Source organism: Zingiber officinale, chromosome 1B, assembly GCF_018446385.1.
Source record: "Zingiber officinale cultivar Zhangliang chromosome 1B, Zo_v1.1, whole genome shotgun sequence".
In the NCBI taxonomy this organism is placed as follows: domain Eukaryota; kingdom Viridiplantae; phylum Streptophyta; class Magnoliopsida; order Zingiberales; family Zingiberaceae; genus Zingiber; species Zingiber officinale.
Window position 1 is genome coordinate 84,249,031 of NC_055986.1, and position 16,054 is coordinate 84,265,084.

Here is a 16,054-nt window from a genome sequence, read left to right on the forward strand (position 1 = left end):
TCAGGTGAGATGACTAAGGACCTAAAAGAAATTAATTAAATTAATTAAATTAAATTAAAATTAAATCAATTAAATTAAAATAACATTTTCTTTAATTTAAAATTTTACTTTAAAAATTAAATTTAATTTTCTTTTACTTACAAATTTATTTTAAAAAAATTAAACTTAAATTATCTTAACCTAAAAATTATTTTAATAATTATTTTAACTTAATTAATTATTTTAAAAATTCTTTTAAAAACTTATTTTTTTAAAAAAAAATATTTTAAAAATTCTGTTAAAAACTTTTAAAACTTACTTTTAAAAATTATTTAAAAACTCTTTTAAAACTTTTAAAACTTATTTTAAAAATTATTTTAAAAATTCTTTTAAAAACTTTTAAAACTTACTTTTAAAAATTATTTTAAAAATTCTTTTAAAACTTATAAAACTTATTTTAAAAAATTCTTTTAAAAATTCTTTTAAAACTTTTAAAACTTATTTTAAAAATTCTTTTAAAAACCTTTAAAACTTATTTTTAAAAATTCTTTTAAAACTTACTTTTAAAAATTATTTTAAAAATTCTTTTAAAACTTTTAAAACTTATTTTAAAAAATTCTTTTAAAAATTCTTTTAAAACTTTTAAAACTTATTTTAAAAATTATTTTAAAAATTCTTTTAAAAAACTTTTAAAACTTATTTTTAAAAATTATTTTAAAAATTCTTTTAAAAACTTTTAAAACTTATTTTTAAAAATTATTTTAAAAATTCTTTTAAAACTTTTAAAACTTATTTCAAAAATTATTTTAAAAATTCTTTTAAAAACTTTTAAAACTTATTTTAAAAAATTCTTTTAAAAATTCTTTTAAACTTTTAAAACTTATTTTAAAAATTATTTTAAAAATTATTTTAAAAATTCTTTTAAAAACTTTTAAAACTTATTTTTAAAAATTATTTTAAAAATTCTTTTAAAATTTTTAAAACTTATTTCAAAAATTATTTTAAAAATTCTTTTAAAAACTTTTAAAACTTATTTTAAAAAATTCTTTTAAACTTTTAAAACTTATTTTAAAAATTATTTTAAAAATTCTTTTAAAACTTTTAAAATTTATTTTAAAAATTCTTTTTAAAACTTTTAAAACTTATTTTAAAAATTATTTTAAAATTTCTTTTAAAAACTTTTAAAACTTATTTTTTTAAAAAAAAATTCTTTCTTTTAAAACCAAAAAAAAAAAAAAATCATTCTAAAAATTCTCAAAAAATTACTTTTTAATAATAATAATAAAAAAAAACTATTAAAAATTATGATTTAGACTTTAGGCATATTTTTAATATTAAACATTATTGTAACCTTAAACATTATTTTAACTTTAAAATTAAAGTTTAAAACTTAACATTAAAACTTTAAAGTTAATTTAGGTTTAAGACTTAAACATAATTTACAATTAAAATCAAACTTAAATTGCCTTCAAAAACTATTTTAAGAATAAACTTAAAACTAAATAATATTAAATAATTAAATTCAAAATTACATTGAAATATGTTGTTAACAAGTAATTAAAATTTGATTAACTTAAGATTATAAACTAAGTTAAATACTTAATAAGTGAATAATTGAAATAAGAACTCAAAAAATTAACTTACACCAAATAGTTAATTAATTCTTAATTTAACTCAATAAATCTTAATTTTAACTTTAATCAAAACACTAATTTCACTATAAATTAAATCATAAGTTATCCTTATTAACTATTAATTCAAATTGAACTTTAACTATGTTTAATAACTTTAATAAATTGTACTTCAAATTACTACTAACTTTAAACTAAGTTAATCCAACTTAAAAGGAAGTAAATGAAAAAATCGAATTATAACTAATACTTTTATTAACCAATTCAATTAATTAATACAAAGGTTAACTTATTTTAAATAAATATTAAATTATTAAATCATGTAAAAATTCAACTGCGGTTGACTTTTTGTCCGAGATCATTTCTCCGTTAAGTCCCAGTCTCGGTCCGGGTCTGTTCGCTCCGGCTCCGCTAGCTTGGGTGATCTCGGCCTTCCGGAATAGGGCTCATCCGAACCCATGTTCCGGCCTTCTCCTCGAGCAGCCTTCCTTCCCGGTTTCTAGTCCCTCGAGCGCTGCGCACGCTCTTCTCATCCACCGGTGTACTCTTCCGCGGACACCTCGTCCCTCGGACGCACCGAGCCCGTCGGCTCTCTCCCGTGCCGTCCTTCTCGCTAGCCGCGTCTTCCGCTCGACTTCCTGTGTTCCTAAGCTCCTGCACACTTAGACACAAGGGTTAAACAAACGCAGGACCTAACTTAGCTTGTTTGATCACATCAAAACACCTTGGGGTTCCAACAATCTCCCCCTTTTTGATGTGAGCAACCTAAGTTAAGTTAGGGTAACCATATGCAATAAAAACAATTTATATTCAATTAAGTCCAAATATTTTTCAATTGAAAAATTATATTACCTCCCCCTAGACTTAACATACTTCTCCCCCTTTGATCACATAAAAATTGGGGTTATAAACAAGTCTAAGGTCAATTCAAACATGAACTTTCAAGTGTAAAATAATGTCTAAGTAAATACACTCTTCAGAATTTTTTGTTCGAAAAAAATATTTTTCAGATAAGAACAGTCATAAGTGTTAAAAAATTGAAGTTTTAACTCTAAGTTTACTTTTTTAAAAAATCTAAGTCAATTTTCATAAAAATTTCTAAGATAATAAAAAATTTCTAAGTTAAGTTAAATTTTTTTTTTTTAAATATTTTCTAACACAAATTGAATAACTCTTTTAAAGCATTAAGTAATTTAAATTAATACTTTTTCAGTTAGTCAATTAAACTTTTCATTTCGATACTTGGCTTCCAGGTCGTGGCGAGGCACTAGGCCTTCTTGGTTATTGGAGCAACAACCACTTCCTTAGACAAAGCCTCATAAAGAAATAGTTGTTTAATTTCCTTGCTGAAAATGCTAAGTCTAATTTTAATTTTAAATTAAATAGGTTTTTGGAACCCAATAGAGGTTCCTACCTACAGGATTGACCAAATATTTCCTAGGTATATAGATTTTTGATATATTTCTAATTTGACTTTGATGAAATCTATAATGCCAATTTAAACCTCTATAATTTTTAAAAGTAGAAATATTTGAACCATTGGATTTTTTCAATCTTTCTATTTCTTCTTTTAGTTTTTCATTTTTAATTTTCAATTTTTCAAAATCCTCTATAAGACATGATTTTGCCAAAATTCTCTTTGTTTCTAAAATTTCATTTTCTAATTTGGCATTTTTATTTTCTAATTTATACATGGATTTAGTCATAGCTTTGATACCGGAGTAAAGCTGATCAGGGGGTAAGAGGCATACCTCACTTACCATGTCGGACTTGAAGCCTGAATCTCCCCCTGCTTCACTGCTTTCATCCGAGGTCGCTCCCCCTTCATCGATGCTAGGTTCTGATATACTTTGTCTATCATAGCTTGCCATTAGTGCTATCCCGGCATATTCTTGAGCTTCTGATTCGGATGAAGAAGTGTCGTCCCAAGTTGCTTTTAGGTTGTGTTTCTTGGGAGACTTCCTTTTGACCTTTTTGAGTTCTGGGCAGTCTTCTCTTAGGTGTCCCTCCTTCTGACACTGGTAGCACCGCACCTTTCTTCCACCTTTTTGATTCTTTTTATTCTGCATTTTAAATTTATTAGATCTAAAAAACTTTTTAAAATTTCTTACCATGTATGCTTCTTGATCGTCTTCGGAGTCTGACTCGAGTTCATCCTTCTGGGTTGCGTTCAGCGCCATAGTCTGGGTTGTATCCTTTGTCGTTCCTGCACATCTGGTTTCATGCAATTCAAGAGTAGAAAACAACTCTTCTAAAGTACTTACCTCCAGGTCTTTTGAGATGTAGTAGGCGTCGACGATTGATGTCCATTCCGGAGTTCTTGGAAACGCGTTGAGCGCGTAGCGTATAGTGTCTCGGTTTGTTACCATTTCACCAAGGTTTTCGAGACCAGTAACTAGTTCTTTTACCTTTGCATGTAGACCGGCTACTTTCTCACCTTTCTCCAGACGGATATTCATCAGTTTGTTGCGGAGGATGTCCCTTCTAGCGAGCTTTGCTTCGGACGTGCCTTCGTGGAGTTCCAAGAACTTCTCCCAAAGTTCTTTAGCAGATAAATAGTTTCCGATGCGGTTGACCTCTTGAGGCGGTAACACGCTCAGCAGGTGATGTTCCGCACGGCTGTTTGCTACCGACTCATTCTGCTCCTTCTTTGTCCAATCGCTCTCTTCTTTTTCTTTTCCATCTTTATCTATTGGAGCTACAAAACCATATTTCATAATAAACCGAATTTCAAAATCTGTTTTTAGGAATACCTCCATACGACGCTTCCAGTCTGCGAAGTTCCCCTCGAATTTTGGTGGGACGATGCTTGGTCCGGCCATCTTTGTTGCTTCGATCGGCGGTTAGTTCTCCTGAAGCGCATTCGGCTCTGATACCACTTGTTGGTCCCTTTGGAGGTCGGCAAGAGGGGAGGGGTGAATTGCCCTACAAAATAAAACTCGAACTTGGTTTGCAATCAGGGGATTACTAATCCAAGGAATGTAAGCGCACTATCTGATTCTCCTCTGGGCGGAGTAGCCTCTTTACAACGTTGACAGCACAAATGAAAAGAACAGAATTGGAAGCACAGAAAGAATTGATTACAAGTTCGTTGCTTTCAATGTACGGATCAGTACTTTATTTATAGTACTGGTCCGGGCGCCTGGAAGTGGTTCCGGGCGCCCCCGGGGGGATAAATTTTATCCCCCAACGATCAGATTGCGAAAATCGCGATCCTGGTCAAAATCATGTTCCGGGCGCCCTGGAGCAAAAAGTCAACTGCGGTTGACTTTTTGTTCGAGATCATTTCTCCGTTAAGTCCCAGTCTCGGTCCAGGTCTGTTCGCTCCGGCTCCGCTAGCTTGGGTGATCTCGGCCTTCCGGAATAGGGCTCACCCGAACCCATGTTCCGGCCTTCTCCTCGAGCAGCCTTCCTTCCCGGTTTCTCGTCCCTCGAGCGCCGCGCACGCTCTTCTCGTCCACCGGTGTACTCTTCCGTGGACACCTCGTCCCTCGGACGCACCGAGCCCGTCGGCTCTCTCCCGTGCCGTCCTTCTCGCTAGCCGCATCTTCCGCTCGACTTCCTGTGTTCCTAAGCTCCTGCACACTTAGACACAAGGGTTAAACAAACACAGGACCTAACTTAGCTTGTTTGATCACATCAAAACACCTTGGGGTTCCAACATATGCAGGATCGAAAGGAAGCTTATTTGTAGAGCAAAAAGTCTCCTCGCGGTCAACAACCAATTCACCGTGCCCAGCACCCCATCTCTACAGCTTTCAGATAGGATAAATATGTTAATGGATTGATCTTATTCACTTTCCTGAATTAAGTTAAGTACACCAAATAAAGGATTCCTTTCCCTTTCACCTCTCATTCAATGCTTGTAGGTTTGCTCCATTCATCCATCAATCATTGCTCCTTCAAGTAAACAAAGTATTAGGATTTCCTATTTGGAATGCTTTGTTTAATTATTAAAATTTTAAGACTATAATCGTGCTATTAATTATTAATTTTAGACAATTTAGATCTATATAAAAGTTTTGATCAAAACCACTATGTGGACTTTTACTATCACAATTTCAAAAGTAGTCCTTTTGTCGGGTCTCTTACATCCCTTGAAGTAGTTATACCCTATTAGGTTGATTGAGTAGTATCTTGTTCGTATAATATTTTATGCTAAAAGTGCTACTACATAAGTCGACCTAATCTGCCAAAATTTTAAAATTAACACTTCTATCATGTTCTTTGCAACTCTTAGAGTGTTACATGTTATTAGTTATATTGTTTGAGCGCTAAAAAGAGGTCACATAGTAAATTTGGTTAAACTTGTTATATACGTCTTAATTGAAAGTTCTTTGAAGTCATTCGATGTTTTCACTTAAGTTGTTTGTATCCTACAAAGTCATATATAAGTTTTGACTAAAACTGCTACATAGTTCTACGAATCAATTTGCAATTTTTATAGGTATAAATCCATACATAGTAGTCCAGGAACATATATCTTTATTTTTGTTGGGCTAGATAGCTTTAATTTCTTCACAGTCAATTGAGGGGATTGAGTTTTGCTCTTATGTTAACAATTTCTTCTACGAAGCTATAGATAACAATAGATTTTAAAAAAGAGCACTTTCTTCCTCTCTCTATATATATATCCAATTAAATATCTTTTAGTCTAATTGTTTTTTTAATAATATAGGTATCTAGCTCTTCGAACTGATTAATTTTAAAAGGACTAATTCAATACCACGGAAGTTTACTATAGACCCCTTTAATCTAATTTTCATTTTATATACATCAGCCATCGAGATTATTTGATCAAATTATTTTGATGAATCACACTAGAATGCAAAAGGACCCTATTTGAAATCACTGCCATCATTGTGCCCCCCAAAGTAGTTATGTTCAACTATGATATTTTAATGTGTTGTGCAAACGGTTTAAGTTAGATTTGTTATTTTTGACTTGTGTATTAAGTTTTGCAAGCACATACTAGGATGCACATGAAATTCATAGATCTTGTGACTCGCCAAGGTCAAATTATAATTGATGACTTGGTGCAATCGAGTCGGTTCGACTTGATGGCACAAGGTTTAGAGGATTAGAGAAGGATATGGTAATAAAAAACATAAGAGACACAGCAGGACAAAGAACATTAAGGAACCAAGGACTTGATAGGAGATAACCACTTGGGTAAAATCAATGTGCAACAACTATGAAGTTGTTAGAAGAGGTGAACTACATAGATGGATGAGCGAAGGGAATGAGCTAAAAGATTGGTGTATTTGAGAGACATGGTCTGATGGGAGATGACCTTATTGGTGAAAGAGAAGTTGTAAAGTTAAACTCACAAGTGAGTTATGAGAGTTGAACAAATGTATTTTGGGATTCAGGGAGATTTAACTAAAAAGTCAACTATGACCGGCTAGCTCACAAATAGAATACTTTTGTTTAGTACTAAGTCGATCGGGTAGTTAATTTACCAAGTTGACTTGGTTAGGCACTCAATTGAATTCCTAATAAGAGTTAGTTAGAAAGAAGATGGTTGATTAAGGACTGGATAACTGCAATCGTTAGATCACTTGCGCGATAAAGCAATTTAATTGACTGAAGTAACCATTGTGTAGTAGAACAATCGACTAATATCAAGGTGATCAGTTGACTAAGAGATTTGTTGCCGGACTAAAACATAAAGTGATAAGAAAGATAGTTAACTAGAAGTAGTTGAAAGTTATAAATAGAGAACCAATAGGAGCTAATCAAGATAGATGAAATGAAGTTTAATTTCTACTTCCGATATTCCTTGTGCTTTCATGGTTAATTTCGTAGTCTAATTCTTGTATTTACATGTATTTCTATTCTTGTAAAAGGTTCTTCCAAAAGGATTCTAAATGATGAAATATAGTAGAGTTTTAGAAGTGACTCGTAGAATAAATATATAGCATAGAAATCAGAAGTTCCAAAAGTGTTGTTAAGGTGATTTGACTTTTGAAAAAAAATAGATTTTAAAAATAAATGTCACTCTCACAACTTAGTTATCCAAAATGATTAAATTTAAACTTTAAAGAAAAATGGAAAGAAAAACAATTATTTTGTGTTTCTAAAAAATACTAGAAAATGCATCCTCTACTAAATCCAAAACTGTTGAGCTATTCTGAATTATAGTTGCACCTCTTGGAAAAATATTAAATTCATTTATGATGTTATAAAATATTTATATATATATATATATATATTTTAAATTTTAAATTATATGTATTTAGTTTTTACCCCAATAATAATAAGATTGATGATACAATTAAATATGATACACCATCAAACTGTTTATTTCTACTTTTGTTCAGTTGACAAGATCAGACTTTATGGGTTGCCATGCCATAGCAAGGGAGAAAAAAAAAATTTAACAAGTGGTAAATCAAAATCTAGTGCTTGTTTAATTCTATAATAATCTCGTTCTTCTTCACGTGGAGATTTGATTTCTATGGCTAAATCCGGTGGGGGCCCACGAGGAGGTGAAGACTGAGTTATGACCCTTCCATGTCAGCACCAGCATGTCCTCTTCCCTCTTCATTCCCCACCCACTCGCGTGCTCCTCCAGCACCGCCTTCACCTCCGCCACCACCTCGTCCTCGAACACGACGCCGGCGAACCCCGCCCTCGCCATCCTCCCGGAGAACCTCTCCCCGGACTCCACCACTTCCGCCCCGTGGAAACTCACTATCCTCTCGATCTTCTCCCCGATGTCCCCTTCGTATTCCATCCTCTGCTCGCTCTCCTTCGGCAGGAACGTCTCCAGCGCGTCGAAGGGAATCCAGAGGTAATTGAAGCAGGCCATGATCCTGGAACTCAGCCTCGGAGAGTCCAAATCCGCGTCCTCGTCGGAGACGGTCACCACGCAGGGATTGACCCTATGAATCAGCTCCAAGAAGGTGTCCTTGGTCAAGCACGATCCCTCCTCCGGCAGGTACCTCATCCAGCTCTGGCAGTTGACCACCACCGCCTCGTCCTCCCTCAGTTCCAACGCGGAGAGGCACGAGGCGAGTTGTTCGGGAAACCCGCCGCCGTCGGAATGGGAGTACTCGACCACATTGAACTCGAAGGGGACGCTCCTTGACTTGGCAAAATTGGCCAGCCGGAGCCCGATCTCCTCCGTGGAGAGGTTTAGATACGGCGTTACCGGCGGGCGAGCGGACGGCACGGTGACGCGCAGCAGCGGCGGCGGGCCCTCCGGCCGTTTGGCGAGCGCGTCGATGAGCGTCGGCCATTGGGTGCAGTAATAGACCCCGAAGTCGAGGACGTGGACGACGCTCTGTTTCTTCCCCTGCACCGCCTTGAGTATGGCGCCGTTGGAGGCGGTGAACCCGAAGCGGTGCCACGGGGTGAGGTCTAAGTACCCGACGAGATCGGTAACGGACATTCGCCTAGCGCAGGAGGCCGCAGGCCCTCCGGCAGCCGTCAGAGTAGGGCAGAGGCGGGCGGCACGCGCAACGAGGGCGCGGAGGAGCCAGGCAGTGAGACGCTGGTTGGGGTCGCCGTTGGGGGAGGCGATGTTGTTGAGCACCCACATCACTTGCTGCACCAGGGTGGCGTCGTTGGCCTCCAGCGCCGTGGCGCAGTGGAGTAGCAGCTTCTCGATGCACCCTCCGTCAAGGCATCCCCGGAGGGCAGCGCCGGCGAGCTGACCATCGAAAAGGCTACTGGCGTTGGCGTCCGAAGACATAAGCTCCCCAGCTCCCTTCATGACTAGTCTTCTCCCATCCTCTCTATGTCTTCACCATTAATTCCAACCCTCAACGTGCATGGCCATAGTTTCTGTGGTGGTGAAGGCGACACATTAATTGAAGATAAGGTAGGGGTGCACTTCTCTTAAGGGATACAATTCATAAATCGAGCTTCATTTTGGATGAGGCAGTAGGAATGTTTGGTGTGTTTTGAAGGTTAAATTTAGGACTATCTATCTATATAGATATATATAGATATATCCATAGGAGGATGAGAGGACTGCTTGATGTCTCATCTGCGAGGATAATTCCTTGTAGATACCCTTCACAAGACAGTAATTTCAGTAATTAGTCAGTCACTGTATTCAGAATTATATATAGATATATTCAGCATGAAATACTGAACATGAAACAGTTATTCATACCAGTGATTCTTTGCTTGCTTAAGTTTCGGTTCAGCTTCTTCAAATTAAACAAACAAAAAATGCCAACTAAAAGGAAGAAAATTAGCAACGAGAGAGAGAGAGAGAGAGAGAGAGAGAGAGAATTACCAGTCCCTCACTGGATGATTATATTAATGAATGACTAGCTAGTCATGAAACTCCAAATGACTGAATTAAAATGAAGCTTTAAATATTAGCAAAAAGGCAGAGTCAGCCGGCCACACTCTTTGTCCACTTCCTCTCTTGGAGCCAGACAAAGACAAGCTTCAATTTTGTAATTTAATTTGTTTGGATACATTTGCTAATTGTTAGCCGTCACATATTGAAAGATGCCTCTCCTTGTTCCTCCTTGGCCGTTCAAATATACATCAAGAAATAGAAGAGGAATTAATCGATATCCCATGGCCATGTTCATCCACAGCAAAAGACAATTATGCTATATATATGTACATTAATATTGTTGTTGTTGTTATTAAGATTACACCAACTTTAAGGTCATGATCATTTTAAATTTGGCCTCTTCTGTAATTGTGATGTCATTGGTCAAAAGATTAGTGTTCTTGTATGTGTTTGTCATCTTTCTAAAGTAATTAACCAACTGGCAAGGAGAAGTATATTCGTATAGCTGTATACATACAGGAAAACGGAATAGAATTACAAACCATGACATGGAACAAGGGGAAGATCCAAATTATACATTGAAATTACCAACCAAACAAGTATTTAAAACTTGTTTTTTATTTTTTTTATTTTTTCCCTTTGTCATATTATTTGATAATGACAACATATTGTTATATTCTAATCCCTCGAGTTAGAATTAATTGCTATTTTTGAAACATCTCTGCTAATGGAGTTTTGATTTCTTTGTCCAAGTGTCACGGCTGTCATTGTTGTTAATGGAGTAGACACAGATGGAACAAATTGAGAAGGTGATTAGGTCGGTAAATGAATTGGATGTTATAGAATAAATTTGGTATTCAATTCCATAAAGTTTGTTTGTATTCGTTTAATAATAAACGAATATATAGAATAAATAAATTTAAATATTAGTAAATTTAATTTATTAATGTTTATGAATACAAATAATGAAGAATTTATATATAAAAATTTTAATTATAAATTTAGTTCTTAAATTTTTTATTTAAATATGTAAAAAGTTGTAGTAATTTATATTTTAATAATATTAAATTATTGATAATATGTTAAAAATAAAAAATAATAGAAATTTTATATATTAGATAATTATTTAACTTAATTTATACGGATAATAATATATTAGTTGAGTTCGATAAAAAAAACTTAAGTTTATCTTTTTAATAAATAAGTTTTGATGAGTAAATAAATAGGGTGCAATTTTAAAACGGACATTTATCCACGTAGATTTAAGAAATTTCCAAATCACATATAATATTTTAAGAATTACCAAAGGGTAGACTGATTTGGGTGACCTTCTCGTTTCGCCCCTCCCGTCAACATTAACTTTCCATATGTCAATTTTTAATTCATCTAAGTCATATTTGCAACGTTTAAATTTTAAAATAATTTCGATAGTTCGAATGTTTGCAACCATAGCATCTTTCTCTCTCCCTCTCTCTCTCTACTTGTCTACTTGTTGAAAGTAAATCACTCTCCCTTCCGCTCCCCTATCGATTTATACCACTCAAATTTATTTTTTTAAAATTTAACTATTAAAATTAGAATCCAGATTTGATATCAAATTTACCTCTTCCAAATCCTACTATTTTATGTGATTACAAATTCGCAAAAATCTAAATAGTATAGGTCAATCAATGGATTTCTATTAAAACCTACTAATCGATCTAGTGATTGCACTTATTCTAAGTCCTGTAAGTTTCTGAAATGCTTAGGAGTCCAAATGTGCTCTCTTTTACTATTTTTGAGCTTCCCTAATCGTGCTAAGGAGAAAAAAGTCTTTAACTAGAATGCTTTGCTGGTACAATCATCCTAAGGTTAAGGTTGACTAGTTTGATTAAGCTTGAGTTGGCTCAAGCTTGAATTTCAATCACTACTAGAAAACTAGGCTTTTGAGACAAAAATTTTAAGACAGTGACAAAATTCGTCTCAAATGCCAAGTAATTAAGACAGTAATAATAGATGTCTCAAAATTTTACATGGAGACATTAATTTTAAGACAGTATTTAAGATTTTGTCTCAAATTTAACTAAATAAGACACCTAATAAAGACGGTTAAAAAAATAATTATATAAGACATTCAAATAAGACGGTAAAAAAGTATTTGTCTCCAATTATCTTGAATATGGTTCGTCGGAACGGTTACGATAATCATTACAGACTCTTATAGAACGGTCATGACACGGATCGAATATATATATATATATATATATATATATATATATATATATATATATATATATATATATATATATATATATATATATACAATAACCTGTGCGCGTCAAAGCCAGGTGGATATATTTTTTTTTCCACCTCTCATATTTTTTTAACCACGTCATTTTATTTTTTCCTTTCCTTTTCTAAAACCTAACTTTTCCTCGCCCTCGTCTCTGTGTTCCCCGCGACGTCGTTTCCTCGCCTCGCCTCTGTGTTCCCCGCGACGCCGTGCTCTGCGATCCTCTCTCGCGACGCACCTAACTTTTCCTCTCCTCGCTCGCCTCGCCTCGCCTCTGTGTTCCTCGCCGCGTGTCCGTCCCTCGTTGCTGCCGTCGTCGTTTGTCAAGAGCCTCGGCGTTCCTCGCTCGCCGATCCATTATTAGTTATGGTCTGGGTGGCTCTTCCATGGCTCTTTTTGGCATAGTGGGTGGTGGTATTTACACAAAAGTTGTCTATGTTGGTGCTGATCTCGTCGGTAAGGTCGAAAGGAACATCCCCGAAGATGACCCTAGAAATCCAGCTTTTCCTTGCTTCTCATGCTAACCCTTGTGTTCGATGCACAAAATGTTTCACATGCGTTTGCCCAACACATTGTACTGTAAGAGCAGTTTTGCTACTAAATGGCCATTCTAATCCTTTCGCCTTTGTACAACTTACAGGTGATAGCAGACAATGTTGGTGACATTTCGAGTATGGGATTTGACCTTTTTGGCTAATATGCCGAATCAACAGCTGTTGCACTAGTTGTTGCCTCTATTTCTTCATTCGGGGTCGACCTTGATTTCACTACAATGTGCTATCCTTTGCTCATTAGTTCTATTTCCTAGACCATAGTTTGCCTGATAACTACTCTCTTCGCAACTGACTTCTTTTCTCTTCGCAACTGACTTCTTTGAGACAAAGGTTGTAGAAGAGATTGAGCCTGCTTTGAAGAAGCAGCTCATCATCTCCACTGCACTCATGGCTATTGGCATTGCCATTGTTACTTGGGTGGCCCTCCCATCATCTTTCACTATTTTCAACTTTGGTGAGCAAAAACAGGTTAAGAACTGGTAAGCTTTTTATTCCATTTGTCAATCAGTTCTCAGATGCTTTTTATGTTTCTCAATATACTAATTATTGGAGATGAACAGGCAGTTGTTTTTCTGTGTGGCAATTGGGTTATGGACTGGCTTGGTGATTGGATTTGTCACTGAATACTACACAAGCAACGCCTATAGGTAAAAATAAATGTTCCCATTCCTCTATTCAAGTATCAACATTATTGAACATTCTACCAAAAAGACATCCTTCAAAATTGATACTTACCAAAACATGATCTGTAGGTTTTTTTTTTTTACCATATGGTGTTGCACGTCTATTTTTTAATCTCCAATCTACTCTTGCATGCACTTTTTGGTATACGCCAATACCAAGGGTGCTTTTGTAGGTTAAATGCTCGGCATTGTTTACAGTTCACACATAATGCCTTGTACTTATTCTCATTTACAGTCCGGTTCAAGATGTTGCTGATTCATGTCGAACTGGAGCTGCCACCAATGTTATCTTTCGGCTTGCTCTCGGATACAAATCTATCATCATTCCCATTTTCGCAATCGGCTTCAGTCTTGCTGCCATGTATGCTATGGCTGTTGCTGCATTAGGCATGTTGAGCACTATTGCTACTGGCCTAGCAATTGATGCTTATGGACCCATCAGTGAAAGTGCTGGAGGTAATGTCGAGATGGCTGGAATGAGTCACAGAATTCGGGAGAGGACTGAGAATAATATCTACCATTCCATTATCAGATTCTCAAGATTTGCTGAAGCAGAGCTTAAGCTTTTCCACTCACAACATCGATGACTGTCCACACTTGATCTTGGCATTCAAGACTTGGTTTCAATGAGCAAACAGGCTGGCTACCAAGGAATAAGAATGATGACATTGTAGGTTGAAAATGTAGTGGATGTTGATATTGAAATGCATCTTTGTTTAAAATTTATGTATATCTGTTGTATATGATGCTTTTCTCAAGTAACCAAAGAGATGTAAATACAGTATTCATGTATTGTAACTGTCTTATGCATATGGGAATAAATGAATTTACAATTTACAATCAAAATTCAAAGTAAGCGATAAAGATTAACACTAACAGATAAAAAAAATTGCCCATCATTGCAACATTTAATTAAAGCTTCCAAAAATGATATGAAATATATATAAAAAATTCATTGTCAAGATTATGCAGCCGACTCAAATGTCTCTCCAAGCATTAGATCTGGGATATCATCATTTTCTCCACCTTTAGATGCTGCAGCTTCAAGTGATCGTCTCTAGAATTGCTTTGCAAACTTCCTCAAGTTATCTAGATTATCAGGACCTGAGGGACAAAATGTTCACTCAAATTTTAATGAGAGCATTCATAAGCATAAATCAAGCTAACATAAGTGTAATAGCTAAAAAAAACACATGTTTTCAGTAATAAAATAATGCATTTATCCATTTGAAAAAAATATATACATTTCTAGTGGAACAATGCATTTACCATTTACAAAAAAAAAATATGCATACAAAAATGCAGAAAACTACTGTTGTTTAAAGTTAATTGGAAGCCAATGTATATATATATAAATTTTGAATATTAGTATTTTAAAACTAATTTTGTTAAACGGTAGGAACCCTATGCTCTAATGAGAAGATAGCAAGCAAAGCATTGAAGAAGAATACCATCGTCAGTCTCATACTTGTTATTGAATCTACAAAAGTTTTATCCTAGTGCATATTGTTTGAACCTACAACAATAAAGACAATTATTACTTTCAATATCTCAATCAATCAACTACTATAATTTTATAAAAAAAACTTTGATAGTACCCGCTATTGATGCCAATTCTTCTTCATATGTGTCGTCATCGCTGTTATGATGATTATCTATAGTTGATCTGACAATCAACACATCGTTATATTTACAAATTTAATAAAAATAATTGATTAGCAAATAAAATTACCATACAAATATAGAATTAATCTACACATACCCTTGCTGTAAACTTGGACAATTGCGTTTGTCATGTGACACACCTCGATGCCCACATCCACGACATAACCGGGACTTTGAAGTTGACTTCTCCTTTGATGATTTTAGTCTCTTCCCACATCCCTTTGTTCTTATTGAAGAAGGATCAATAATATTATGAGATCTATCCATGGATTTCCTCTTTTGACCCCCATTGTCGCATGTTTTACTAGTATTCATCTCTTGAATTTTGCTGTAGATATAATCAAATTGTTCATCCAAGAAGTTTGCCCCCTCATCAGTCAAAGATGCATCATCAATTAATACTGAAGCTTTAATAGATAACCTTGAGTGTCTTGACATCAAAACCCTTTGTGGATCATCAATGAAATTTTGCTTACCCAAAGCATGTATTGCTCCAACCTTTGCATCTCGTGTCCATCGTTTGAGTATATATTTATCTGGCAAATGAAACACTTGGTTGATACGAAAAAAGGCTAACATATGCCTGCATGGAATGCCATCGAACTCAAATTTCCTACAACTACAGAATATGTTGTCCTTCTGTTTGTCATGCGTAAGCACCCTTGGTTTGGAGGAAGAATTACTTTGAAATTTTATCACATGATAAATCACTGAGTCAACTCCCGTAGATGCTTGTTGCACATAATAACCATGGATCTCACTTATTTCATTTTGAAACTCTACCCATTTCTTTTTTGTGTACAACTTAACCATTTGAGTTTCCATTGGCCAGTTTGTCTTAATCCTGGGAAGCTCATTCATATCAATATGGTCAGCAACTAACTCATTGTGTCTTTGGTGTCTCAGTGCCCTATTGAAACGGATTATAAAATCCATCAATGAATTCTTATTTGAAATATACCTCTTGAAAAATGCATGTGAGCCTTCAGATCTTTGACTACTTGACA

The 16,054-nt window shown here is 34.9% G+C and overlaps 2 protein-coding genes and 1 pseudogene across 2 annotated transcripts; 1 reads left to right on the top strand and 2 right to left on the bottom strand.

The window, feature by feature from the left end:
• Positions 1 to 7,865: 7,865 nt before the first annotated feature.
• On the bottom strand, positions 7,866 to 9,580 carry LOC121975679 (scarecrow-like protein 32). The gene has a single exon (XM_042527504.1). The coding sequence runs from the start codon at positions 9,328 to 9,330 to the stop codon at positions 8,050 to 8,052; it is 1,281 nt and encodes a 426-aa protein (XP_042383438.1). The 5' UTR covers positions 9,331 to 9,580; the 3' UTR covers positions 7,866 to 8,049.
• Positions 9,581 to 10,664: 1,084 nt separating this feature from the next.
• LOC122039464 lies at positions 10,665 to 13,984 on the top strand (annotated as a pseudogene).
• Positions 13,985 to 14,170: 186 nt separating this feature from the next.
• Positions 14,171 to 15,362, bottom strand: LOC121975749. Its single transcript, XM_042527618.1, has 3 exons — positions 15,145 to 15,362; positions 14,981 to 15,048; positions 14,171 to 14,486 (listed from the first exon to the last, which is right to left on the bottom strand). Exons 1-3 carry the CDS (start codon positions 15,360 to 15,362, stop codon positions 14,440 to 14,442), a joined length of 333 nt encoding a protein of 110 aa, XP_042383552.1. The 3' UTR covers positions 14,171 to 14,439.
• Between the last annotated feature and the right edge of the window lie 692 nt (positions 15,363 to 16,054).